This window comes from Pteropus medius, unplaced genomic scaffold (genome assembly GCF_902729225.1).
Source record: "Pteropus medius unplaced genomic scaffold, Ma_sr-lr_union100, whole genome shotgun sequence".
Lineage (NCBI taxonomy): Eukaryota > Metazoa > Chordata > Mammalia > Chiroptera > Pteropodidae > Pteropus > Pteropus medius.
Genome location: NW_024343104.1, coordinates 656512 through 683484, shown reverse-complemented (window position 1 = coordinate 683484; position 26973 = coordinate 656512). Strand labels below are relative to the sequence as shown.

Sequence of the window (26973 nt, the reverse complement as noted above, 5' to 3'; positions counted from 1 at the left end):
CCCTGCCTCCCTCCCCTACCCCTGAGAGCTGGTCCACTTCCCCATAGCATGGACCTGAATGGGGCTGTGAGAGGAAGGGTGACCCCGCCTTGCTGCTCCTGGTTTGGTCTCCTCTCGAGGCCCTGGGTCTCTTGACAACATGCAACATGGAGGGCAGTGAGAGGAAAAAGGAAGATTCTTTGACAGGGGCCCTGGATGAGGGTGGGGACAGTGAGTAAGGCACTCTTGTAAATAGTACTGGCAGTTGCCAGCACAGCCACTTTCACCAGCATGCTCACTTCCCATTGCCAGGAGAACACAAAATTATAAAACTGATGAAATTCTATAGATAAATGATATTTCTCTCAAGGCAGCTGGGCCAGTAGCTATTTTCTCTGCTCTTCCCCCTGCCCCAACCAGCAGCTATTTTCATGAGTAGATTATATCATGCCAAGGGAATTGCTCATCTCAGCAGGTAGAAGAGGGGAAAATCTTGGCTAAGATCATCCTGCCAGCCAGGAGAGCCTATCCTCAGGGACCACACCTCTCAAAGTGGATGTGAGACCCAAGGCCAGGCAAGATAATTCCAAGACACTGAGAAGTTTCCCTCTCTGGTGGCCAAGGGCTTCAGGTTCTGCCAGGTTTGGCATTAATAGGTAGAGCCAGAGCAGGGCACATAGGGCCAGTCTCCTGATGGAGCCATGCTGCTGGGAAGAAAAAGGGAGGCCTGTGTAGATGAGAGATGGGCAGTTGTTTTGGCCAGGTACCTACTGACTGCATCATGGGGCAAGAGATTTTAGAGAGAAATGCCCAGAAAGCCTGAAGACAGCAGGGGCATGGGCAGAAGAGGCAGACTGGTACTATGTGGGCATCTACTGCTAACCCCAGGGATCCTGCCCAAGAGGAAGAAGGTGGTGGCTTAGGGGAGAAAAGTCTACCTATTTCCCACCCCTATGATGCTTGGTCTTTGAGCACAAGAAAGATGGTGACCAATGAAGCCTCAAAACAGGAGAGGGTCCTGGATGGAGTGTGGCTAATAGGGAAGGAGAGGGGAGACCAGGATGGCCATTAGAGTGCTGGGGGAGGGCAGGCACAGGACTGGGCTCCGTCCCACCCAAATAAGAACAGTAGCAAAAGCAGCAGGGTCAGCCGAGGAGGGCAAGGGTGGTGGTGCATCATTCCTGCCTGTCTGGAACTCATGGGGCCTCGTTGGACCCAATTCCATTGCCTTTGTTGACGTAGAATGGCCGGTAGTGAGACTGTAGAGAACAAGAGTAGTTAGGGAAGGCAAATGACAGTGGAGCATACTAGCTAGACCCATCTTACCCTAACATCCCCCAGGAAGCAGCAGTGGTCTGAACCCCAACAATTCTAGGGGCCTGTAGCCTAACCTGCAAGCATTATCTACCCTGTGTGGTCACAGGATTGGTCTCCAATGTTATCAGAGTCTCTAGGTTCAAACCCTAATTAGAGCTGGTTCCCATCAGTAGGTCGGTAAGCTTGAACCTCAGCCCCTTGTCAAACTTTCTCTACATGGCCCAGGAAGGCCCTCGCAGCACCACCATAGCTCCCATTTATACAGAGCTTTCTACTCGACAAAACTGCACAGAACTGTTTATATAGATGGACTCACAGAATTTCTGCAACTACCCAAGTAAGTGGGTTAACATTATCATACCCATTTTATAGATGATAAAAAAACAAGGCACAGAGAGGCTAAGCAATTTGCACAAAGTCATCCAGCTGATAAGTAGAGGAGCCAGGATTTGAGCCCCAGCAGTCTGGTTCCAGAGTCTACCTCTTACCCCTGCCCATGTCTCCCTACCATTTCTTGAGTGTCAAGGGCTTCAAATCTTTGCTTCTGCTCTCTTCATAATTCTCTCTGTCAGAGGGAGTACAGAGAGGACAAACAACTGCACCAGCCCAACACAGATCATGGGCGTCCACCCCAGACCCACCACCTCTCTCATCCTGCCTCCTTATCAGGATTCAGAGAGTGTCTCTCAGGACAGAGCCAGTGACAACTTTCCCCCCAGCTCTATGTATTATATCCTGCAGCAATTTCATGAAATCAGTGCTCCTCCTCTCTTCCCAATCACTTCATCAGAGGCCTGAAAAACCACCCTCCAGGCTGAAATGAAAGAGCACATTTTAGCTACTGTTTGTCCCTCCAAGCACCGTAGACCCCTAGAAGGTCTCAAGAAGTGGTTTTATTCCTGAGCTGGGCCAGTGTCTGGGCCCAGCAAACACCTAACTGATCTCAGTACAGAGGCACCAAGGGTGTTCCCTTGGCCTTGCTAGCCTGCAAACTTGTATCTGCTTGTACTTCCTTGTCTATGTTTGGTTCACAGCATGACTAGGTGGCCTGTGGAATGTGGGGTTGAGTCTTTAGCCAGTCTTTTACGAAACCACCTTTTAAACAAAGGAAGAGATAGAGACCCAGGGAGGGCAATGACACAGGCAAAGTCACACAGCTAGTGGCAGAACAGAGTCTGGAGCAGGTCTTCTGACCCCCAGGTGCCTGCCTGGATCCCAAAGAATTCAATAAGGCAAAGTGAATAGACCTGACAATGGCTGTAGCCTTTCTTTCAGGAAGGCTGGGTCAGTAAAATGGGTCAGAAGTCAGTGAACTGTCTTGTTAGGAGCCCAGAGTGATGGGTGGGCAGGAACAGAGAGCCTCATGGCATCTGGGCAGGGTGCTCTCCCTTTACCCCGCCTACCTGTTCCCTCTCTGGTTCATGGTTACAGCACATAAAATTTGGAAGAGCTATGAAATCATCCAGCCATGTGACTCATGTTACAGATTGGGAAACTGAGGTACAGAGGAAGAATGATTCACAGGAGGTCACAGAGCAAGTTGGTGAAAAGGCTGGGACCAGACCTCAGCAGAGTGACTCCCAGCCAGCCCTCTTCACACATTATCATCTGCTTCTATTCTCCTAGCAGAATCCTGCCCTGCCAGGCATCTCAAGGTGGTGATGAGCCTTCTCTGCTGAGACACAGTCTGGGAGATGAGAGAGTATGCAGTAGGGAGGGGAGGATCAAGTCTAGGAACAGAAAGCTTCTATTTTCTCCTTGTATCTGCATTTCACAGTCCTGCTCCTGCAATGCCCCTGGGCCCAGCTCTAAATTATATACATGATCACTTAGCTCCTATCACCAGCAAATTAAAGATTCTTTCCAATTAAACAAGCTCCAGTCACTCTTTGCAGCCCAGAGCAAATCACTTCCCCATGCTCTGACCTCCAAATGCAAAGCTAGCAGGGAACTGTGGATTCTAGCCCCTGTCCTAATCAGATGCCATCCACATCTCAGGCCAGCTGGCTGACTCCTTCAGCAAGGCCTGGCATGGGCCTTCAGGATAGAAGTATCTGTGGAGGCAGAGGCACAGCATGTGAAGAACAATCCCTGATTGCTGAGGTCTTGGGCAAGAGTCAGGCATGTCAGAACTACAGGGTATTACAGGTTACCTCATCTCAGCACCACATCATAAGCATGAAGAAACAAGAGTCCCAAAGAGGACTCTGACTTGCCCAGGATTCCACAGCCAGCAGGTGGCTAGACTTCAAGGCCATGCTTTTTGCTTGTGCAGCTCAAAGTCATTAGCTATTGAAACCTAAATATATCTGTTCCTAACTTTACAGCCTCTGCCTCACCATACTATCACCCCAATTGCCCCTATGCTGTCAGAGCTGGAGAATAGGCCCCAAAGAGGTAGGACTCATCTCTAGGATGCCTGGGCCCTGGACTGAGAATTTTACATTCTCAGAACTGGCAGGACCAAGCCATCATTCAACAAACATAGGTTCCCAACAACCATTTGTAACATTTTTAAAAACCAGGGCGTCCATTTTACAGATTAGTAAACTGAGGCCCCCAAAGTACGTGTTTATCCAGGCCCCCTGCCTATTAGCCCTGGATTTCTACTACCTTTTGTTGCAATGGAGATATTCAGGCCGCTGCTACCTCCTTCTTCCACCCCATGACCCAGAGAGGTCAACATCCTCCCACAGGCCCTGGGCAGGTGATGACCAGTTGCCCCTGGGGAGCCCAATTCCATGCCTAATCTAGACATGCCTGTGCCCAGGTGGGCACTCCTTGTGGCCCCTTACTCACCAGCAAAGTCTGCTTTCCGGATTTCCAAGTCTGGGGCTGGGCCTTGGGGCTCTGGCTCCTCATGAGGGAGGGATAACCTGGGGAGATAGGAGGCTCCAGTCAGATGGAGCATGACCAGGCAGTCGGGGTCCCAGGACACAGATGCCATCTCCAAAGTCATCACCAAGCTCCATCCAGCCCATTACCAATTATAGCCACCCCTGAAGAGGTGTCCAGCAATCAGGGACCCCCCATGATGGGAAATCCTGGGGAGGCTGGCCAAAGGGCAGAGGCCCCAAGGCAGAAGACGAGATAGAGCAGGCCAGCTGAGCTGGGCCAGGAAGCAGGGAAGTATTGTCCCCAAATTGAGGTCAGGATCACACCATTCTATAGGGATTTCTCTACCTAGCCTGAAGACTCACAGCCCTGAACCCTCCCCTCCTCTAAGGCCAGGAAAGCCTTCATGAGCACAGCCTGCCAGGATTTCCACCAGGAGGTGTTCCTTCCAACTCTCCTGTGCTACATGGACAAGCCTTCCCATTTATTGGCCCCAATCATGCCAAGCAACATGCTGGGACTTTGTATATGTCTCGCTGAGTCTCCACTCCATTTCTGTGAGCTCAGCAGTTTACCTCGAATTGCACAGATAATAAGCAGCAGTCAGGACTTGAACACAGGTTTCTTTAGACTCCAAAACCCACCCTCATGTTTCTCCTACACTGTTCTGTTACCTCTCCCCTGCTTCAGAAGCAAGAGGCCCGAGACCCAGAGAGAGGCAGTAATCTGCCATGTGTCTGTGGTCCAGGGGTAAGACATCAAACCCAAGGGGTCCAGTGCATGTGGGCACTGTCTAGGCCTGGTCCTGAAGGTGCTGGTACAGGGCAGGGCTCCCTGGGCTTACCTGCCCACACCTCCCCAGTGGGATCTTTAAGGAGCTCTTGTCCACAAAATTATAAAAAGCACTCTCAGTGTCAGCTGTCCCCCTGTAAGGACAGCCAGTGGTGCCTGGGAAAGAATAGGCTGTGACCTGGGCACAGAGCTCAAGGAACAAACAGGATTTGTCTTTGGTTGGGACAACCCAGGGCCCTATCCTGGCCTGCTCTTAGGGCCAATAAGCTGGTCAGACCCAGAAATCACCTGCAGCACTGCCAGGATCCCAGCTAGCTGGTTCTTTTCTGGGTTGGCACTTAGCAAGGGGGCAGAGGCAGAGCAGAGAACCCAGGTCTCTCCCTGCATCTGGGGATAGGGCAGCCTTAGAAAGAGAGGGTTCCGCTGGTCCATAGTAGGAGATTGAGAGAGGGAGAATTCAGGTCTCACTCCTCCGTTCCCAGAAAGAAAATCCCATGCCTGCCAGCCAGCCATGAGAGAGGTGAGGATAGAGATGAGGGGAGGGGGACATTCATTCCTCTTCCGGGGGCTCCAGGGAGTAGGAACCAAGATACCCTAGAAGTGGCAGACTCCCACAGGCTGTCCCACTTGCCCCACTATAGAAGAGAAAGGGATGGGATTGGAAACAGATACCGGGATGATTTTTAAACAGCCCACTGGTGTCCAATGGTTTGGAAAACTCTGTGGTGGCCTGTCCCAAGCTGGTGAATTGATAGGGGACTTTCCCTGTGCCTGCTGGGAGAGAGAGAGGCATTAGCAGCACGATGCTAGTCTCAGGAGGGGCCATAGGAGTCACGCCTCTGGAGCACTTCCATTCCATAGCCCTTGCTCAATGCTGCCTGCACTCAGGGCATGTCTTCTCCCTCCCCAAGAACTGCTGGAGCAGGTGCAGGGCCGGGTCGACCCCCACAGGCAGGAGTTCTCCTAGCACACATGCAGCCTTGCTCAGAACTCTCAATCAAGGCCATTCCTAGCAGATTTGGTGAACTGATCTGTGTGAATGTAACAGCGGATGTTCCTGGGCTATTCTAGCAGGACCTGGTGTATTTGAGAAATGGCTCTTCTAGGCAAGGCCTTCTACAGAGGATGCTCTGCAGGATGATGGGGAGATTCTGAGGAACATGAAAGCTCTAAATCACACCTGAAGGTGGTTGTCTTCCTCGCTGGGTGGCCTTTGACTTGGGCTTAACCAGAAAGCAGGGAGGGATCTGTTGGAAGCCAGACAGGCCAAGGGAAGTCCCAGTTTCCCAGGGGTTCCTGCAGGCTGGGACCCTCTAGTCATATTCCTTTTTCCTTCATTTTACTGGTCATTTCAAGAATCTCTGCCCGAGGCATAGGCTGGTATCCCAGGCAGGAAGAGACAACTGGGTGATAAAGCCACCTTCAGAGGCCACTGCTTGGGGGTCTACCTGCCCTGTACAGCCACCTGCCCTCTCTCTGACCCAACTCAACCTGCTTATCCTTTCTTCCAGGCCAAACATCTTGGGTGCCAGAAGACAGACTTGGTTACTCCCAGCATAGCACACCAGAGTTGTCACTTGAACATTTCAAAAGAGACGTGAGGGCTCTGGGCTCCACTGTGAGCTGGGATTTGGCTCAAGCCTGTCCTCTCAAAATGACCCCAAACCAGAGGACAGTAGGCATTGACTACTCAGCCTTGTCAAAATTCTGGGGAGCAGAATCAGACTTGAAGTCCTTAGAGATCATTTAGTCCCACCTTTCCCAAAGTAGCTCTGTCTCTTTGAGATGTTGACATGTGCCATATAGCCACAGGGTTCTAGAGTCAACCAAGGCTGGGAGTCACTGCATGGATAAAGTTAAATAAACTTTCTGCAGTAGAAAGACTCCAGAATTCAGCCTGATGGAAGCACCCTGGGGATGTCTGGGGTGAGAGTTATGGAGCATGTGGCTTGTCTTGAACTCCCTAATACTGAGGCTTGTTGTCATGGTGCATCCTTAGGAACTAGTATGTGACAAAACAAATTCTGAGAAATGCTCTTGTGGCTCAGCCCTCCTTGATGGCAAAGACATGGATAGAGACAGCTCTCCAGCTTTCCGTCCTCTTCAAGGTTCTGCCCTCTTCAAGGTGAGGAAATGGTGAGTGAGGGAGCAGAAACCAAAGCAGAGCTTGGCAGGTGATGGGAAAGGCAGAGGGCAAAGCAGGGAAGGCTCACCTTTCAGGGAGAAGGAGGAGCTGCCTTGGACAGTGGGCAGGTCATCGGAGCTCTGCATGGTGGAAGAGTACTCCCAGACCCGGGATGTGTAGTTACCTGGCGGGGCAAGGGAAGGGTGTCAGACAGAGGCAGCCCCACATGGGGGCCAGAGGCAGAATGAGGCTTCTGTCTCTCCAGCCCTCACCACGTCTCAAGCCAGGGTGCTGCTGGGCTCCAGTTATGTCTCCTGACAATCCTTCCAGACATCAAAGTTGCCCTAAACTATAAAGTGTTGTTGTGTCCCTGCCCAATCTAAAGGTCTACTGTCCTCAGATGGAGGTACAAAGTTTGTACTACGCAGTTCACAGTTCTTTCATGAGATGGTATCCCCATCCCTCACTGCAGTCTCCACTTCCTGCTTCACTTCTCTTCACTCTTCTCCATCACACAATGTTCCACTCAGGCTGTGCTCTGAGTTCCTTATACACACAAGGCTCTCTCTTGCCCAGGCTTTTTGCACAGACTTGCTCCCCCACCCTTAGCAAATTTATGTGTTGGGTTTTCGGGTGTCAGCTTCCATGTCATGTCCCCAAGTCTGTGTGTTCCTTAGCCCCTGCCCCACTTCACCTCACACCCCTTGCCCCCTGGGTTGTGGTTGCACTTTCCCACTGGGCTGCATGGGGCAGGGTATATACCCATCTGGCCAGCATCACACTTATGCCTGGCACAGAGCCTAGTTCCCAGAAGGTGCTCATTGTACATTGTACATTGTACAGTAGATGAATGAATGAGCAAAAGAACAACTAAAAACAAACACATGCAAAAGTTTGGGAACAGAAGCAGCTGTTATAACTCTTGGAATTCTGCTCACCAAGGGAAATGGGCTGACAATATCCATTTGCTAGCATGTCCCCATGTCGTGTAGAGGAAAGGAGGCAGTGGAGAGGGTGTACAGGACAGTAGGGACACCATTAGGGTATTCAAGTGGGAGGTTTTGGGGCCCCCATAGATGTTGGGCCCTCCCAGAGGCCCAGGGAAGCATGTGGGAGCTCTTTCTATCAAGCTCACTCCATGCAACGTCCCCAGTCTTGGAGAGTTTCTCCCACAGCTGCTCACAGGAGGGCTAGGGATGAACTTTGGGCTCAGCTATCAGAGATGGCTGGGCTGCTCACCTGTCCCAGGATGAAACCCTTCCCACATGGACCTCAGGAAGCCTCTATAGCATGGCACTCAGTGAGCATATCCCCCAAGGCTATAGGGGGCCATATGACTTGCCCTTTCATTCACTCATTCATTAGGCAATCTTTCTTTCAACAAATGTTTTCTAAGCCCCTTCTTTTGGCTCTGGGATTATGGCAGCAAATAGGACAGACCTAGCTTCTGCCCTCACAGAGCTCACAGTCTTCCCTGAATGTGACGGTATGATGTGAATCCAATCCTGGCAATAGAGGTGTAGGCATTGCCCTGTCCCTAGGTGACCCTGACCTTCCAGATCTCTGGGGCCTTGTCCTCTCTGAAGAATATCCCCTGCACACCCTTTTTTGCCTCTTCAGATCTTCTGGTGCTGTGTCTGAGGCAGGGGCTCTGGTGGCGTTGGCCTAGTCCCCTCTTTTTCTGCACATAGCTGCCATGTTCCCAGCACCCAAGGATGGAACCAAGGTCTCCCAGAACCTGGGCCCGTTGAGTGCACGCCCTGCCCTCGGACAGTGGTGCCCTCAGTGCACTGGGTCGAGGAACCCTGCTCATGGGCCCCTCCAGCTCTCCCTGGAGAAGCCACATCTCCACTCCCATTTAACCACTTCTGAGTCTTCAGGTCGTGTCACTCACTCACCTCACATGGCCTTCCAGGGATGGACCCATCTCATATCATGCTATCTTTTCCATTTACAGCTACACTAATTGGTCTTAACTACTGGACAACTTTTCAACGCAGAGGTACACAGATCAGTTAAAGGTTCTTTTGTGGTTCCTTGTGCCCTGACAATCATTAAGGAAAGTCTCTATATCTAACCCCAGGTTCCACTTTCCTTGACCTATTCTTCAGGGAGAAGATCACATGGACTCAGGGGTTTTCAGTGATGCTGAGGTGCACATCTGCCTTTCTTCCAGCCTAACTAACAACATCACACATGTACACACACACACTACACTCCCCCTCCCCCCGCCCCGGCTCAGTAGGACCCCTTCCCACTCATCTTTGAGTCTGCAATCCCAACCCAGATATCTATATTCACCTTAAATTGGGGAGTCCTACTCCCCTCCCCAACTCCCACCTCCTGCCCACACATAGGCCCTGCTCACCCTCATGCTGAGCCACCTCCTACCTTTGGTACCATAGAGATTGTTGAAGTTCTTCTGATTGACCTCCTTGGAGAGGCGGCTAGGGGACACAGGCTGGTATGATGTCCTGGCCCCACCTGTGAAACAAAGGAGTAGCTGTCACCAAAGGAAGGTAGTTCTGGCTCAATTAGGGACCTATGACTTCTGACCCAAAGGGTGCTAGGCAGGACTTTTTGTCTACTGCCTGTCCCTGGACCTGGGTTCCACTACTATGACAGCTCTTTTGGGTCTAGAATAAGGTGACTGCTCAATTTACTATCTAAATTGGGACACTTTAAAGGGTGAAAGGGGGGCCACTGATAATTATGCCAGGAGTACCAGGTATAAATTTGGACAATCCTGGACAGACTGATATATGGTAACCCTACTTGGGAGCTCTGAGGATCACCAAAGGCTTAAAAAGCCAACACTCCCTTCCTGAGCCAGTTCCTATGTGACCAAGACCCCATAGGCTAGGAAATGGGAGAAGGGAAATGGTAACAATGAGGAGGGCAGAGGCATTAGACCCTTGGCCAAGTGAAGGACTTGATGAGCTGGTGCCCACAAATATGACCCAGATGCTTCTCTCCAGGGATGGGAGCCTGACACTGCACAGATGCTATCACCATCACCACCCCAAATTCAGGCTCTCACATATATCTTGAGAAGATGCCAGAATAGGAGCCATACCCGCACTTTGCAGATGAAGAAAACATCCTCCCCACTTATGTCAGCATCCTTTTATGAGCTCCTTCCCTCCTGCCTAACTAGACGTTCCCCCCACCCCCAAAGCTCCAAGTTCCATCCTATCTGGCCCAGCACCTGCTGGGCTTTTCTCTAAACCTTTGCACCTGTGGTTCCTCATTCCTCTCTCCCCCCAGTGCCTGCTGCCCATCACAGCCACACCCCTTTGCTGAACACACTGCCCTCTTTCAAGGATCTGGGAGACTAAACTCTTCTGAGAAGTCTTATTGCCCATTCTCACAGCCACAAAGCTCCCAGACTCAAGCTGGTGGCCGTTGATTCCTGACTTGTTGCTGACTCTCCTTGGCCCTTTCCTTGCCTCTACCCAGAGCCTGGGAGCTCCCAGAGGGCAAATTTCCTCCTCCTTTCTGTCTCCAGTAGAGGGGCAGGGACACTGGATGAACCTGTTTCTTCCACTTACAAATGTCACAGCCTGCCTTAGTGACAGAACTGGAAGCTCTCCTAGCATTTGAGTCCATACTCTTTTCTTCTCAGAGAGGAGTACTGAGGAGGCAGTGAACAGCCCAAGGCTCTCAGGGTGACATCTTGGCCGGTCTGTGCTCCTTCCTCCATCCTTCATTACTGCTCTGTTCCCCTCATCACAGCCTGCAGTAGAGCCTGAATGCCCCTCAGTCTTCTATACAGCAGAGGAGTCAAGCAGAAATCAGTTTGGGAGCTCAATACCACATCAGGGTCTGGTCCTCAGAGGACAGAGAGAGCTAGAAGGGAGAAGACCTAGGCAAGGGATACTAGGGTAGTTGGTTAATGCAGTTCACCCTCTTGCAGAACTAGTTCCAAAGGGTAGCACTCTGGGGAGAGCAGGGGGTAGGACTGCCCTCCTACACCAGGAATGTGGAGCAGGGGCGGGGATTGAGTGGGGAGGGGGTGGAACTCAGGCACCAGCTGCCTAGCCAGGCCTTCCAAAGATGTTCAGGTGTTGTTTTCAAATTGGGTGGGGCAGCAGAGGTTCCTGTCTACTGAGCTCATCTCTCCCAATTACCTGAGCCCCTCCCATTGAATGTGTGTCTGAGGTGTGTGAATCAGTGAAGACTCTCAGTTCCCCCCTCCCAGTCCCTTGTGCCTTCCTCATGAATCCTTTCTTTCCTTTCCTCGCACCCCACTTTTCTCTGGACCCCGCTCCGCTACACACACCTGCACAAACCCTTTGTCTGAAGCCGGTGGGCCTGACATACCCACCTTATGTAACAGGCATTGTTGTGGTTTGTTGTTGGTGCAAAGAATGTGACTGGCTATCACAGGACAAGGACAGGCAGCCACTGGTCTATATCCCCACCTAGGTTGTCATCCCTGCAGGGCAGGACTCTGCAGGGCCTGGAGGAGGGCTGAGGGGGTCAGGCTGCATTGCACAGCACCCCTACCCCCACACTGCATAAGGAGGGAGTGGTGAGGAAATTCAGAAGACCAGCCTCCCTGCCCTTGAAGAGCAGAATGATTCTGGAGGAGCCAACCCTCACATAGGACAACAAAAACCTAAGCAGGAGAAGCAAAATACAGCTCGGCCTAGCAGATAGGAGCAGGTGAGACCAGCAGCCAGGAGACCCTCTATAAGGAAAGAGAGGGAAGTATGTGGGCTAGAGGTGACAGGCAGATGGGGACTGTCTGTGTCACAGGGGAAAGAAGCCAGATAATTTGTTGTTTAAACCAGGATGCTTATGAGAGTGAGAGGAGGCCCTGTTAATGATTACACTGGGACAGCAGGTACATGCCAGGACCATCCCAGGCAAACTGAGAACAGCCACTCCACCCAGGGAGATCCTGGCTGAGTTTCTCCACAGAACGGCAGGATACTCTCCCTTACCCTTGGGTGTGAGGTACATGGAGTATCTCTTCATGGTATCTGGTGCACTCCACTCACTTGTGTAGCTATTAGTATAGTTGTTCATGTAGCGATGGTCACCCCCTGGGAAGGAGAGAGGTAAGGTCAGCAGAGGGACCATGGGAGAAGTAGCTGAGTCAGACCAAAGCTCCCTCTGTCTCAGGGAGAAGTAAAGCTCCCTAACCTTAGAGAAGGTAGTGTCATGCCCAGCATCCCCTCTGCTTTTGAACCTGGGGGACTAGAGGATCTGCAGTGAGTAAGATCATGTGCACAGCACTTTGCAGTTTACAAGGTGCTACTGATATCCATTTCTTATTTGATGTGTACATCAACTCTTGGACTGCTATGAAGATCCATCCCCATGTAACAGATAAGGAATTGGAGGCTCAAGAGGTGAGTGAAATCACTTGCCCAATGTCACATGGCCAGTAAGGGCCAATAAGTAGAGCCCTGCCCTACTTCCTATCTCTGTCTCAGCCACTGTGGGCAGCCCAAGGGGGTGGAATGACATCCCAGCATTGGCCTCCATGGCCAGGGGTGTGCAGGGGGAGTGAGCTGCTCAGAATAGGCACTGACTCCTTTCCCCATCTCTATACCCACTAGCAGACACCCAAACCCAAACAAATTTATGACTTAGTGCTTGCCTTCCCCAGCTGCCTTCTGCTCTATTCTTTTCTCTGGTAACTTCTTCATCTCCTAATTTCCATCTGCCCTTTCCTCTCTCCTGGGCAAGAGGAGGAATGAGTGGCTCAGACTCTCATTTTTCATCTCCATCACCTATGCTTAGCAGGCCCTGGCACAGAGTAGGCACTCCATGATAAACAAATGTCCTCCTAGGTGTTGGCCCAGCTCCCTTTCCATCTTCCCCAAACCCAATACCAGATGGCCTGGTATTTCTCGGCCCCCAGGCCTTTGACAATAGAATGGTCTTGTGGGCAGGCCTGCTTCAGGGAGAAGAGGATGGTCATTCCAAGGTCTGATTCACAAATCAGCCATCATCAGCCTCCTACAGCCAAACATATTCCCAACAGAGATGTAGTAGCAACAAAAACCAACATGGAGTCCCAGGTGCAGGGCAGCTGACATCAGCAGCATTCATCCCAGCTCCAGGTGGCCACCTCCCTACACACCTTGCACAGGGCACAGAGCCATACCTGCACAGAGGCCATGGCCAAGACAATCTTGACCTAGAAATGAGTGGATAGAGGTGGGGATTCCTTGTGAGACTCACAGGCCACCCTGACCCAGTCAGGGCCACCCTCCTATGTCATGGACTGGGATCATCACACTCTCCAACCCTTATGCATGGCCACCAGCAACAGCAGCTTCTCGGATGAGAAAACATTAGAGGCTGAGTAGCAAAGTGTAAACCCCAACTGTTGATCTTGCTTAACTGTGTGCCCTTTGAAAAGCAACTTCTCTAATCCTCAGCCTTCTGGTTTGTGAAATGCAAAATATCCTATGGAGAAAATAAGATACTGTAAGTGAAGAGCTCAAACAAAGCCAGCATACAAGGAACACTCAATTTCTGTCAGCCATCACATTAGTATTGTTGCCATTATCATTAAAGGAGAATTTCAAGACCCAAGTGCCACTTAAAGCAAAATGATTGTCTTGCTGCAATGACTTATTGGTCCTCAGGTGTGACTGAGTGACCCCCAGTTTCACAGGACACTGTACAATGTCACCATCACCAAGATATACAGGTGTTGCCTGAACTCTGGCACTTCTGCACACTATTACCTCCTTCTCATTCCCAAAGACTCACATGCTCCATCTAAATACCAAAGACAGGGATCATTTCCTTTGATGTGTTTGGGGTTGGAAGTCATTAATCAGGTTGCATCCTCAAGGCCTATGTTGGACCTAGGGCAGGGCCTTGGGGAAAGTGTCCAGGCTTCAGACCCTAAAGGAATTGGGCTGGTACTGGTGGAAAAAGACTTAACAGAGTAGTTTCTCAGGTTCAGAGGCTTTCTGAGAGATGATTCAGTTCCCCTCTGCAGAGTACAGCATGACTCAGAAGAGAGGCTGACTTCAGGGGAGCTATTGAGTCACCAAGACACACTGTATCCTACAGTCCCCAGCCCAGCTTACCAGACAAGTCCAGGCTCTGGTCTCAGCACCACTCAGCACAGTCACAGTGACAGGAAAGTTTTCAGTCCAAGCACAAATTCAATTATAGGTCACATCTACTAGAGTCTGCAAAGTCACCAGTTTGGAGTCTGGCCCTACGTGTGGCAACATCCATACAATAGCTAGAATGGGCCTGACAATCAGAGGCAGATCTGAATGAAACCAATCCCTGATTCTGATGAATAGCCACAGAGAAGAGACCTTTGGGCAGCTGGTGCCCAGATGCTCCCTTCCCTGGAGGCCCCTTGTAATGGCTGCCTAACCTTGGTAGCAATTTCAATGAGAGACTACAATCCCTGAATCCTAGTCCCAACATCTTTGGTACAATGGGTGGCTGGAAACAACAAAGGGCCAGCTGGCCGGATGCAAGCCTGCACCAGGCAGCAGGAATTGACCTGGGAGAAAAATGACCATGGCCTTGGAGCCTACCCACAAGAGGGAACCTACCATTCTCCATGTGATTCCTTTCAATGAAATTACGGCTCAGGTCTGCCTTGCACATCTTCTCAACATGACGCATGCATACGTTGAGCAGGTCATCCTTGAAATTGCCAAGTGACTGCCCCAGGCCCTCTCCTTCCAGCAGAACATGATAAGTGGGAAGGGGTGGGGGGAGGGAGTAACTGCTCATCAGTGCACCAAATTCCTACCAAGAAAGGAAAGAAACTATTAATCTCTAGAGTCTTTAGAAGCTTTTGGGACCCTACTCTGCAAGAGGCTCTCACAGTCCAGCCAGAAGACTCAGCACTGAGAGGGAGAGGAGCTGGGTTCTAGATCCAGCTCTGCTATTAATTAGCTCCATTTCTCCTCATTGAGCACGAGATTCTTCTGTAAAATGAAAGGTTTGACCAAAATTCGCTACATGCTAACATTCCTGATAGCACTAGCAGTCAGATATATGACTACATGGTTCTCACCTCCAAAGCTGGGCACATCATGCCTGCCTCAAGGAGTTTGAGGGTAACACAAGCTGTGAAGACTTTAGGAGTAAAAACACTAAAGAAACACAAGGAATTACTAGAGTGTTGCATGTTAGTCATGGTGGTATCTCCACCCTTACATGTCTCACTCAACACTGACCCTACACTTTTGCACTTTTCCTTTCCTTCTCCCTCACTGGAGAATCCTTCCTTCTTCTCAAATCCTAACTGGCCTTCAGGATCCAATTCGAATTCCACCTCCTCTGTAAAGCTGTCTTATATTACTCCAGCCTGCTTGCTTTCCTCAGAGCTTCCTTGGGCACTTATCTCATGAATCATATGTTTTATCATTTAATTATACACTCTTCTATATTGTTCTCTAATTATATATGCCTTATCTTTCCAGCTAGATTGCAGCTCCTTGGGGGCAAAATCTATGTCTTATACTTCTCTATTCTTCTTAACACTTAATAGAGTACTGGGCATGCATGCAGTAGTACCCCAAACACTAACAGACAGAGGAAGGGACAGGCAGACAGTCAGACAGACAGACAGACAGACAGACAGACAGACAAGATCAAGGATAACAAAAATGCAACACTCATCTGCCACTCTCCTATACCTGAAACAAGTATCACTAATTAATCACAGAACTTTCCTCTTCTGTACATGGAGCACTGTTAGTATGTATCAATCAAAGTTGGTACAAAGTGATATTTGCATGCCATTTTTGGATTAGGTAGAGAAATGGCTTGGATGGAAAAATTAAGTGGATAAATGGAATGAAACCTGAATAAATGTCTAACCACTATGCTATACATCTGGAACTAATATAAAATAATATTGAACATCAACTCTACTTGAAAAATAAAAATTAAAAAACAAAAGTTTGGCTAGATGAATGAGTGAGTAATGAATGGATGGTAGATGGTAGATGAATGGGTAGTTAGATGGATTGATGAATGGGTGGTTAGATTGATAGGTGAATAAATGAATTGCTGGATAGATGGGTGGATGGATGGATAATGAACAAAGGGTCTGAGAAAGTGAATGGGAAGACTGAGGGATTGAATGGTGGAAGAGTTGCTTGTCACCTGCAGAAACAGCACTGAGTCACTGATGCTGTGCAGCTGCTCCCTGGTTTGCTTGTCCTCATGCAGCACCTTGGCCCTTTCATCCAGAGCATCCACAATCACCTTCACCTGGTCTACAGCATCCCGCTCCCGCTGCTCCAGTGCAGTCCTTACTTCCTCTTTTTGCTTCTCTAGGTCTCGCACCAGGTCCCGGAAGTTCTGTTCCAAGATGGCCTTCTCATTGGTGGTGAAACTCTGGGTCCAGAGTAGGGAAGTGAGGGAGGAGAGTTTAGTAATTTTAAAGCCCTAGGGTGCACCTTTAGGTTATCAACACAGATTCAAGGAATTTCTACTGTCTTAACCTAGCAAGCCTGTTTGGCTGAGAATCTCATTCAAAGGCATCATTGAGGGATGCCATCTATTGATAGAAATGGCCAGTTTTTTTTCACAGCCCAACTTTTCTTATCTCTCCATGGCTTCTCCCCAACAGCCATTCTACACCTGAGCAACTTCATGGGCCCAGAAGTGCCCCATGAGTCAGGATGTGCTCATTGAAACCTCCACCGGCATCAAACATCACCCAGAAAGTGATTTGATGGGTGTTTATGTGGCCAGGGTCAAGAGTCAATGATTTCAGTTCATGGTTGCAATTACTCAAACCATGGAAGACATACGTCTAGCCACACTGGCACAAGTAAAAAGGAAATGGCATGCATTTGGTGGCTGGGTAGTCTAATGGGCATAGCAGACAATGGGAACATTGGAAGGCAAGTTGGTTTAGCATCTTTTTTGCTGGAATGAGGTAAAATGAGTGTTAGGTAATGGACAAGAGCCCACCTGGATGCCTAGCCCAGACGTAGAGGGGAATTGGTAGAAATGCTAAAGCTGGAGGTAGAATCCAGAAGAAATAAGTGTAAGATATAAATGTGGGCCTAAGACTTTAAACTGGAGGTCTGCCTCCCTTCAGGCAGGATGATGGGATAAGAGTACAGCAAGAGAGAAGCCTGGGGCCTGCTTACCTTGATGCGGTCCTTCTCTTTCTGCCACTTCTCAGCTTCATCCTCAATCTCAATGATCTTGAGCTGCAATTGCTCTTTTTGCAGTGACAGCTCTGTCTGCAGTGAAGGGGCAGGGTTGGAGGAGAAGTCAGAGAAGGAGGTAGAAGAGAACCAGAGAATCAGGGAATGGGTCCACTTAGGGAGCAAACTTGGACAGGGCTCATTCCTCATCCATTCAGCCCTTCATTCATCAAACACTCATCAAGATCTCAGATATGCAAGGCACCATGCCAGTTGTCAAGGATTCAAAAACACTGTCTTACTATAAACTCAGACTTCTAAGGTTGAACACCCCAGCTATGTCTTTAGAAGGGATAAACTTCTGCAAGTTCCCTCTACTCAATGTGAGCAGGAGGGAGGCCCATTTATGGGGTTCCAACTCTTTTCAATGGACCTGGAGCCAATGGGAAGAAGAAGGAAACCTCCTGCCTCTTTCAAGCTAAGGGGAGGAAGGGGACCCAGCCCAACTCAGCCCAACCCAGCCCAGCCCAGGGAGTGTACCATGGCAGAAACAGTGTGCAACATTTTTATGGCATGACGTGGAGTCTGTGTTGCAAGCCAGAGCTAGCATTGTTGCTGATGGGGACTCTGTCTGGGCAGGCACAGCTATAAACCTGTTTATGGAAAAGGGAATGCATTTTGCAGTTTAGGCAAGATAGGAGCTTTTATTCAGGAGAGAGGCTAATGAGTGAGGCAAGGATGTGTGTATGAGAAAAGAGCAAGAGGGGTTCTAGGGATCCCTATTCAGGGGGAGGACATCAGCTGTTAGAGTCTGGGGTGGGTTAGGAAGAGGATTTATCAGGAGTGTGCTGGGATATGAGCTCTCATGTCCATACTTTCCTTCCATTTGGAAAAATGCTCTTCTCTGAAAAGCAGCTACAACAGAGACAAAAGGGGAGGTATAAAGCTAAGACCAATCCACTTTAGGCAGGCCAAGAGGCATCGCTTTTGCTCTGCTGTGCTTCCCACTAGTGCTCTCAAAGCTCCTTCCAGCTTAGAAGACAAGTGGGCAATCTTCACCTGACAGGCAGAAAGATCAAGGTATTCAAGAAGGCACTGAGTGCTCCAGGTCTCCACACTACGCAGGGTTTTGAATGTAGAATCACACCCCTTTCTACAACTGTCTCTTTGAGGAACCCATAGGAATAGTCAAGATTAGGGAGCCACAAACAATAAGGAATGTGAGCTCTGTCGGCAAGGAGACCTGAGCAGCTGGGCACAGACTTTACCACACACCATACCTCCTGAATGCTTCACTCAGCCAAGGTGGGTACTGATGGGGAACCTGTGCAGACACCCAGGGAAGTGGATTGATCATGGAGAAAGCTTCCCTGGGTTGTTTGGAAAAGGTGCCCAGATAGCTGGGGAGCTGGTGGAAAATACCTAAGGCAAGCACTGCAGAGCTCCTCAACAGAAAGCCCCTGATTCCACTGCTTAGCCCCACCTACTCCTGGGCTCTCCAACTAGGAGACTCTAGATTCTTCTCAGTAGGTATCTGCCCTGCCAGCAATAGGTTAGAAATCCCACATCAAAAATGCCATCACCAGAGATGGAAAATGATTGTCAAGAGGAACAGAATAAAAGGAGATGAGGATGGGGATTTGGCTTGGTCTCTGGAAAAAGGCTGAGGAAAAGCCAACTGCCAATAGACACAGTGGTGGGAGGATGAAGAGTAAAAACAGTAAGACTGCATTGTAGACAGTGGAGACTCAACCCTCACGCTCTCTGAGGACATAGAGCTTGAAAGCCCAGAACACAGAATTTGACAGATCCAGTGGCCTGGAAGGTCCCAAGAAGTCTAGGTCTGGTAGGCAGATCTGAGCCCTGAGAAAGAGACCAAGAGGCTGGGAATGTGTCTGCCCCAGGAAACTGCACTGGCCTATGGTTGATGGGATAGCTGGAGGCCTCCTAACCCAGCTCAGTGATGGAGGAATTGGCACTTGAGTTTCTCACTCCCAACCTTACCATCTCCCAAACAATGTCTGATGGACAGGAAAGCAGATAATATAAATGCATATACTCCCACTCCAGACCTGGTTGGGGAGGGAGGAAGGGCAGCCCTTTCATGAAGTGAGCTTGGAGAATCCAGGAGGAAGGTCATACAGAGCACAGGACTGGGAGTCCAAAGCTTAAATCCAGTTACCATCACCTCCAGGCAGTTGGCCTTTCCAAGAAACCTAACTTCTCTGTGCCTCAATCACTTTGTCTTTCGTGGAGGTAGTAAGAGGACCATCTCTCAGGGAAATTGTTCAATGAACTGTGATCAGGGAAGTGAAGTTCTCACAAGGTGCCTGGCACAAATAAAGCACTGACTAGTGGTCCCAGTGTCACTGTTGGTTGGAGCACATTCCATGGACCAGGATCAGAGGGGTGAGTGCAGTGTGACAGGCTGGCCAGCAGGGCACAGGTAAGCAAGGGGAGCGGGTGAGGTCTTGGTGCTCATTGGTGAGCAGAGCATGTGCTTAGTATTGGGGTCCAGGTGTAGTGTATACACTGTCAGGATATAGAGTGAAATGTGCATAGAGAGGCTGAGAAGGTCAAGACTTTAGATCAAAGATGCAAAATAGAGGCTTTGATGGTGGATTAATTGAAGATCGGAGGATACTGGGGAAACCAGAATGGAGGTTGGAAAAAGGAGGTAAGTGTGAACTAAACACCTCTAAGTAGGAGGAGGTTTGACCAGAAAAAGTGAAGCCTAGAGGAGTCGTGTGTCTAGAGTGAGCAGAGGTGCTAAGGGGGACCTACTAGGAGCTATGTGGGGGGATGAGGCTATCAAGGCCTGCAGGTGAGGAAAGGTCATACCTAGACAAGCATGGATTCATTGGCCAAGAAGGAGTTAGAGGAAGAAGAATCCAAAGAGGTTTAAAACAATAAAGAGCCTAGACCAAGGGCAGAAGGAGTTAGTCTCTGGGAGCCCATCTGTGTGAGGGGGAGGGAGGAGGATCGCGAGGTTACCTGAGGTAAAAAAAAGGAGAGTTAGAGGTGTCCGCCAGTGACCTGAGGGGAGGAGGAAGAGGTGGCTAGACTGGAACCATGTGAGGGCAGGGTCCAAAGTGGACTCCCTGTCTGCAGCAGTGGGCAGAAGAATCAATCAGTGTGGAGGAGAGAATAGTCTTATTTCTTTGGGACACTAGAGAAGTCGGACACAGGCTGGGAGGGGCTTTTCCTCCTATACCACCCCTTGCAAGACTAGACTTGCAGGACACAGCGGGATCTTGGAAGGGACCTTTGACTAAAAACTCAGGGCTTGTAGAACTATTCTTTCTCACCTCTGGGATGAGGAGATTTGGGGATGAAACCTCTGGAGAGGTATCCAGCATTTGTTTACCTCTTGCCAATACCTCTGCTGGAAAAGGTAGGATATAGAAAATAATATAGCATAGGAAGGCTCCAAAGATATTGGGTTCTCCTGCAAAACTAGGGAAGAAAAGACACTAATAGTATTACTAAGCATCTACTATGTATCTGGCATTTCTTCTTTAATCTGCAAAATCCTCTATGGAGATAAGTAGTGTCATCCCCATTTAAAATACAGAAACCAAGGCCTAGAAAGATGATATAGCTTGCCTGAGTTCTCATATCCAGAAAATGATAAGGCCAAGATGCAACAGCACTCAGATTCTGTTATGTGGCTTCTTAACCTCTAAGCTATTCTCTGTATCTTCCAGGACATTGTCCTTCCCCTTTATTCCTACTACTTCAGCCCACTCAGGCTCCTCCACCTCACAGGTGGTGCGATTTGGTGATTCTACCCCTTTCCTTCCCATAACTTTCTCATTGCCCCCTGAGACCCCAGCTTTCTCTCTCTCTCTCTCTCCCTCCTCCCTTGGAAGGTGATTAAAGCCCCCGCTTTCTGATAGGGCCTCAGCTCCTCACAGCAGCCTGTCTACCCCCTCTCTCTTGACTTCCTCCTATTCTCTAATTCAATCCCTTTACCCTGCCCAGACCTGTCCCTAAATGCCTCCTTTGTTCCCACTCCCACTTGTCTGGTTGCCTCTTGCTCTGCTGCCTGAGATGGTTCTTGCGTAGGCCACTCACCCTTGAAATCCTTCCAGCCTTGGGGGAACAGAGGTTTCCCTGAGAGCAGAAAGTAGCACAGCAGCTGTGGTGCCTCAGCCTGGATGGGGCCTTCAGTACAGACGCACCTGAACACTTACCTGGATCCATGTACTTTCACTGCCCCCAGGGAAGGGGAGATGGAAGATTGGGCTGTGATCTTCCCCTGGCCTAAATTAACCAAATGGGCCGTCAGCTGTGACATTTGCCAAATGAGCCAGTTAATTGCCAAATTTGTATGCTCAGATAAATGGTAATTATCTGGATAAGACTCAGAAATGCTTGATAGATTTTTCTATTTCCACGCAGATGGCAAATAGCCCATTATTAGTCTACTTGATTTGGGGCTTACTGTTCTTCCTGCTTCTTTAAGTGTTAGGACAGGGAAAGAGCAAGATAGGGTGAGAAAAGCATCACCCAGTCCATCTCTAGATCAGCGATGGGCCCTTGAGGAAGTCACCCCATCTTCCTGGGTCTTGGTTACCCCTGGTAAAATTGGACTAGATCTCTGATTCTCAACCTGGTGACACATTAGATCCCCAAGGGAGACTTAAAATATAGATTCTAGGCCCTGAATCCCCGAATCAGAACCTCTCAGGGTAAGGCCCAGAAATCTGTGTCTTAGAAATTCATCAAGTAATTCAGGTAGAGGTTATTTTTAGAAGCCCTGGACTCAGTGACCCCAAGGAGAGCCTGTCAGTCCTATTAAAACAAAGTTTAAAATAGTAGAGAGGAAATAGCCTGGATTGCAGCCACACTAATAGTTTGAACCCAGCTCTGACATTCCCCAGCACTATAACTTTGGGTAAGTCTCTTGGCATCTTTGAGCCTGTTTCTTCATCTAAAAATTAGGTACTGTAACCCCCGCCCTGTGGGACTGTGTCAGGAGTAACCACGTAAACACCAAGTTCAGTTCCTGGCACATACATGTGCTCCGTAAAGACTGTTGTGTCTCCTGCCCATTTGCCTGTCATTTTCCTTTTCTGTCTCTTGTCTCTAACCCTCTTCGATTTTGTTGTTTTATTCTCAGCACTCACAGAGGTCATTCCATCTCCTTTTCTTACCTACCCTTGTCCCAGAGCATAAGTTTTTCCATAAGATCTTCTGGGAGAGTGATTCTTCCCTCCCCCCATCACACCCCAGGCCTTTAAGCCTTGCTTCTTTTCCTGAACCCATCGCTGTTGTCTGCCCAAAGAGTTTTTCTGCCCACATCAGCTCAGCTCCCAATGTTGAAAGACCAGTGACTGCCCAGGCCCAGAAGCCTGGCAACTCAGCCTTCATGGAAGAATTGGGCAATAAAGCAAGAAGCAAAGCCATGGGGTATGGTGAGAGAAATGACCGAGTCAAAGGTTGGAATTGGGAGAGTGGCCAAGGTACTGAACCTACCCTGCCTTGACAAGCCAGGAGCTTGTACCTCCAGAGTGATGCCCAGGCTGGGTTCCTCCATACATGCCTTGTCATGCTGCCAACCCAGAGCCCAGCCAGGACCCTCACCAGGAAAGTACCATTGGTGAGTGCAGAGGTCAGGCAGGCCTGTAGGGGGATTCCATCCTAACCCAATGCAACAGAAGGGACTTGGGATAGACAGGGGAAGGGCCATGAGAGACAGGAAAGGATGGATACATACACTGTAATCTCATCAGCCTAATCCAGTCTGGAAAATGTCCAGAGACAGAGGTGGTGGGCCAGAGAACATCTGTGGCACCCTTTGCAACATTTAGCGTGGAATTGAAAACATTCTGATCTTAGGCCCACCAGAAGGATTGTCATCTGGCCACACCAAGTGACCTTGCCCTAATACTGCCTCTGCTCAGAGTCTTTAGGTAGAGTTGAGGCTCATGAGATGAACACCCATAGCCTCAATGCCATCTACAGCCTCGTGCAGCTAACCAAGATAAGTCTGAGATGACCTCACCTGAATTTTTACCAACCAGTCTGTAAAGGAGGTTCTGGACAGAGGTCCTTGCAAAAAACTGTGTGTGGGCTGATGTTTGGATCTGAAGGGGATGCCTCCAATGGATGCCAGGATCGACCTGCCCATTCATTTTGATCCATCAAACCACTAACTCCACTATGTGTCAGTGTCCCCCACATCTGAAGTTTCTGCAGAGCCAGACCTAGACAAACTTCTCTGCTCCATCTTGGTCTCCTGGCTGCTTGGCATCACTCTTTCTTGCCTAGTCCTCTGCTGCTGGTGCACACACACATGCACACGTAAGTGCATACACACACGCTCCATGAAGCTCTCACCAATAAAGTCATTCCAATGGATCAGACATTTTCTCCCTGAAAGTTCCTGTGAAACACACATATCCTGAATCCTATCCTCTCAGTACCCTTCTCCTAAATTGCTCTCAAACACTGGAAGAGAACTTGGGGGAGATTGTTACTCAAATTTTATAAGCTTGAACAGGTCTCTTCTTTTCTCTGGCCTGTGCCTCCATCTGTAAGGTGAAGAGGAGATGGATGAAATTGCTAACACTCTTCAGCCTGGCATTTCTGTCCTCTATGATTTGATGTTTACCTATAGCTGCTACTGTGTAACTGGGCAGGTGTTTCCTGGGCTTGTTTGTGTGTCTGAGCTCTGCCTCCTGACCTACATCATGAGCCCTCAAGGGCAAGGTCAGTGTCTTTGAGTGTTACAGCAGGCCCAGTGCCAGAACATGAACTCAGTGCCTGGTGCCTCCAAGGAGGGCTGCCTGTGATCCTCTTGTCCTTCAGGGACACTTGAACTTTTCTTAAGTGGTGATATCCTTGTTTCAAATGAAATTTGGGACAAATTATATATAAAACAAGTAAATGAGAGTATGAGTTGCTTGCAGTAGAGGTGGGGACCTGGAGGCCCTGGCTTCTTGGCACCAATTTGCCCCCCTCCTCATCGCCGAAGCCTCAAAGACTTTTCTAAGACTCCTAGAACTCCATGAGGTAATCTGAAAACCAACAATCTAGTCCAACCCCTTGGGTTCATATATAGGGAAACCAAGACTGTGAGAATGGAAGGGACTTCTCCACCATCTTACAGCTAATTAGAGACAAAAAACAGAACTGGAACTCAGTCAGGTCTCCTAAAACCTCATCTGAGGCTCTGCCATTTCTTGGTTGTGGTGGATGAAGATGATTGCTCCTTGTTCTGTTCTGATTTCCCAAGAAAGCTTCTGAAGAATAGGTTCCATGGACCAGCCCCATCTCAATCTCTCAGTAAGAAGCTCAGTGCCAAGCTGTGGTGGGGCAAATGAAGCTTCTGAAAAGGATCTTTAAGTCTTTTCCCATCTCTAACCATCCCTCCCTCCCCAAGGGTATGGGCAAGAGGTGCAGGGAGAGAGTAATCAACAAGCGTCTGGTCAGGAATGCTGGGCAGTGAGGGTGTCCTGCCTGTACTACTCCATTCTGAGGAATGCAGAAGCTCTTGAGAAAAGTTTATTTCCCTGCGTTGACCATCAGGAGTTTCACCCCAGTGGGAGATTGCCCATGGCAGGAAGTTGTGTTGCTGCTGAAGAGAATGGGCCCAGCATCTGTGGGACAAGGGGCAGCAGCCACAGCTGGGCCTTCTAGCGCAGAACACCTTAACCAGGTGTATTACATTCACAAACCTTCACACGCCTCTGCTCCTCCCCATAGAAGTACAGGCATAAGCACATATGAAACTCATGCAAACACGCATACGCACACAAACACCCACATGCACTTAAAACACATACAAACATATCTGTATACACCTCACCCACACACAAATGCCAACACTCACCAGTAGTGTTCACCTACAATCACAGGCAGATCTGCATGCAACTATACACACAAAGTACACAGGGCGCAGCTGAGAGAAAGTAAAAGAGGCCATTGGGGGAATCAAGAGACTGGCTGGAGGAATCAGATAGAAACCCAAGAAGCCATTGCCCTGCAAATGCAAATCCTGAAGCTAGAAAAAAAGGACACTTAAAGATCAAAATTCCCTCCTCCTCACCCATAACCCATTCTCAAAGGGCCAGTCCTGCTCAGAGAGAATTTAAGAATTCTCTCTTTCTTAAGTCAAAAAAGAAGAAACACCACAGCCAGGCGCAGAGCCCAGGATTGAGTGCTGATTATCTGACCTGACTTAAATTTATCCAATGACTGTGTCCAAGTCCCCAATCTTTCTGAGGAAATGCCCCATCTCCTGAGGACTTAGAGGATTGGGGAACTGCCTTTGTCCCCCAGACCAGGGGTGTGCAGGGGCTAAAAAGAGCCAGGAACAGTGGAGACTTAAGCCCCAAACCTTAGGAACCTCCAGTGGAGGAAATCATGTGGAGAGACATGCATGGTGAGGGAGGAGAGGCCTGGAGGGGCAGTGAGGGGCCCAGCAAGTTACCTCCTTCTCGGCCTTGGCCTCTTCCACCGTCACGGTGCTGTGATTCTTGTGCTCCTGAAACATGCAGAGGTAGCAGATGCAGGTCTGGTCTGTCTGGCAGAAGAGCTCCATGGTCTTGCCATGCAGGGGGCACTTGCGGGCCTCGAAGTCCCGGATGGGCTCAAGTAGCTGGTGGTCACGGAAAGCAGCACCCTCCAGGTGGGGCTTGAGGTGCAGCTCACAGAAGGAGGCCTGGCACACTAGGCAGGACTTGATGGCCTTCTGTTTGTTGCCGATGCAGGAGTCACAAAGGACCTCCTCAGAGCCTGGCTTGGAGCGCAATGTGATGCCCGGGTCGGTCCGAGGGTAGCTGTTTCTCCGGACATCTCCAGGCTCCACAGTGGACGTGGTGGGCTTCCGGGGCTCTGAAAATATGGACTTGCGCAGCTCCCCCTTCTCAGCAAAGGTGACGGGTGGCTTCTTAGCAGCCCCCAGCTGGATCCCAGCATAGAGAGACCGCTTGCCTTCCCCAGAGTCCATGCTGAAGTAGTTGGAGCCCTTGTCATCTACGGATTCCACAAACTGGATGATGGGCCGCCGCCACTCATTCCCTGAGAACAGGGAGCTCTTTCCCTCACCTGGCTTCAGGGCACTGCCCAGGCTCTTGCTCTCAACTGCCTCCCCACCATGCCCATTGGTGGCCTTGGCATCTTTGCCGTCAGCCTTGGCCCCATTCTCCAGGCTGCCAGTGGGGCCCTGTGGGCTCCGGGCTTCTCTGGCTTCTGGGCTGGCCCCGTTACTCTGGGAGGCATCTGTGGCTTCCATTGCAGGTACTTGGCTGGTCTGTTTCAGGCTCACTGAGGCTGCAGGGTGGTGACCTCTTTGGTGGAGGTCTCAACAGGAAATGGGACAGACAGCCACAGAGCCCAGAGACACACCTGTAGGGAACAGGGAGGTAGAGAAGTAGGAGGAGCAGAGAGGAGGGACAGCTGGAGAAAGCCTGACACAACGGCCAGAGAGAAGCAGAAGAGAGCCAGCAGAGCAGCTAATTATACAGGGGCCACGCCCTGCACATTCATACCTAACCTGATTTTTTAAGAGAGGTAGTTTTTTTCTCCCCCAGTTTAATTATTTTCCACAGCTCAGTAACCAGTTGGGCTACTTCCTTTTGACATACTTTCTTCTCATCGGGGAAGTGGGGAGCCTTTGTCTTCGTAGGTGGGCAGGCTTTACTGAGTCAAGGGGCCCCTGGGGCAAAAGCCGAAATGTCTACAGAGGCCCACAGGGAAGAGGGCTATTAATTGGATCATACAAGCCAAATAGCCTTGTAATTTGTGGGCCTGGATTTCAGAGGAGAGATTCCCTGTCCTAGGACAATGGAGTTGCTTCTCACC

The 26973-nt window shown here is 49.7% G+C and overlaps 1 protein-coding gene across 1 annotated transcript; it reads right to left on the bottom strand.

Moving 5' to 3' along the window:
• Nucleotides 1-12: 12 nt before the first annotated feature.
• On the bottom strand, nt 13-26526 carry TRIM29 (tripartite motif containing 29). Its single transcript, XM_039867076.1, has 9 exons — nt 25601-26526; nt 17161-17256; nt 16163-16396; nt 14596-14794; nt 11998-12099; nt 9440-9532; nt 7137-7232; nt 4096-4172; nt 13-1238 (listed from the first exon to the last, which is right to left on the bottom strand). The coding sequence occupies exons 1-9, from the start codon at nt 26402-26404 to the stop codon at nt 1176-1178; spliced, it is 1764 nt and encodes a 587-aa protein (XP_039723010.1). The 5' UTR covers nt 26405-26526; the 3' UTR covers nt 13-1175.
• Between the last annotated feature and the right edge of the window lie 447 nt (nt 26527-26973).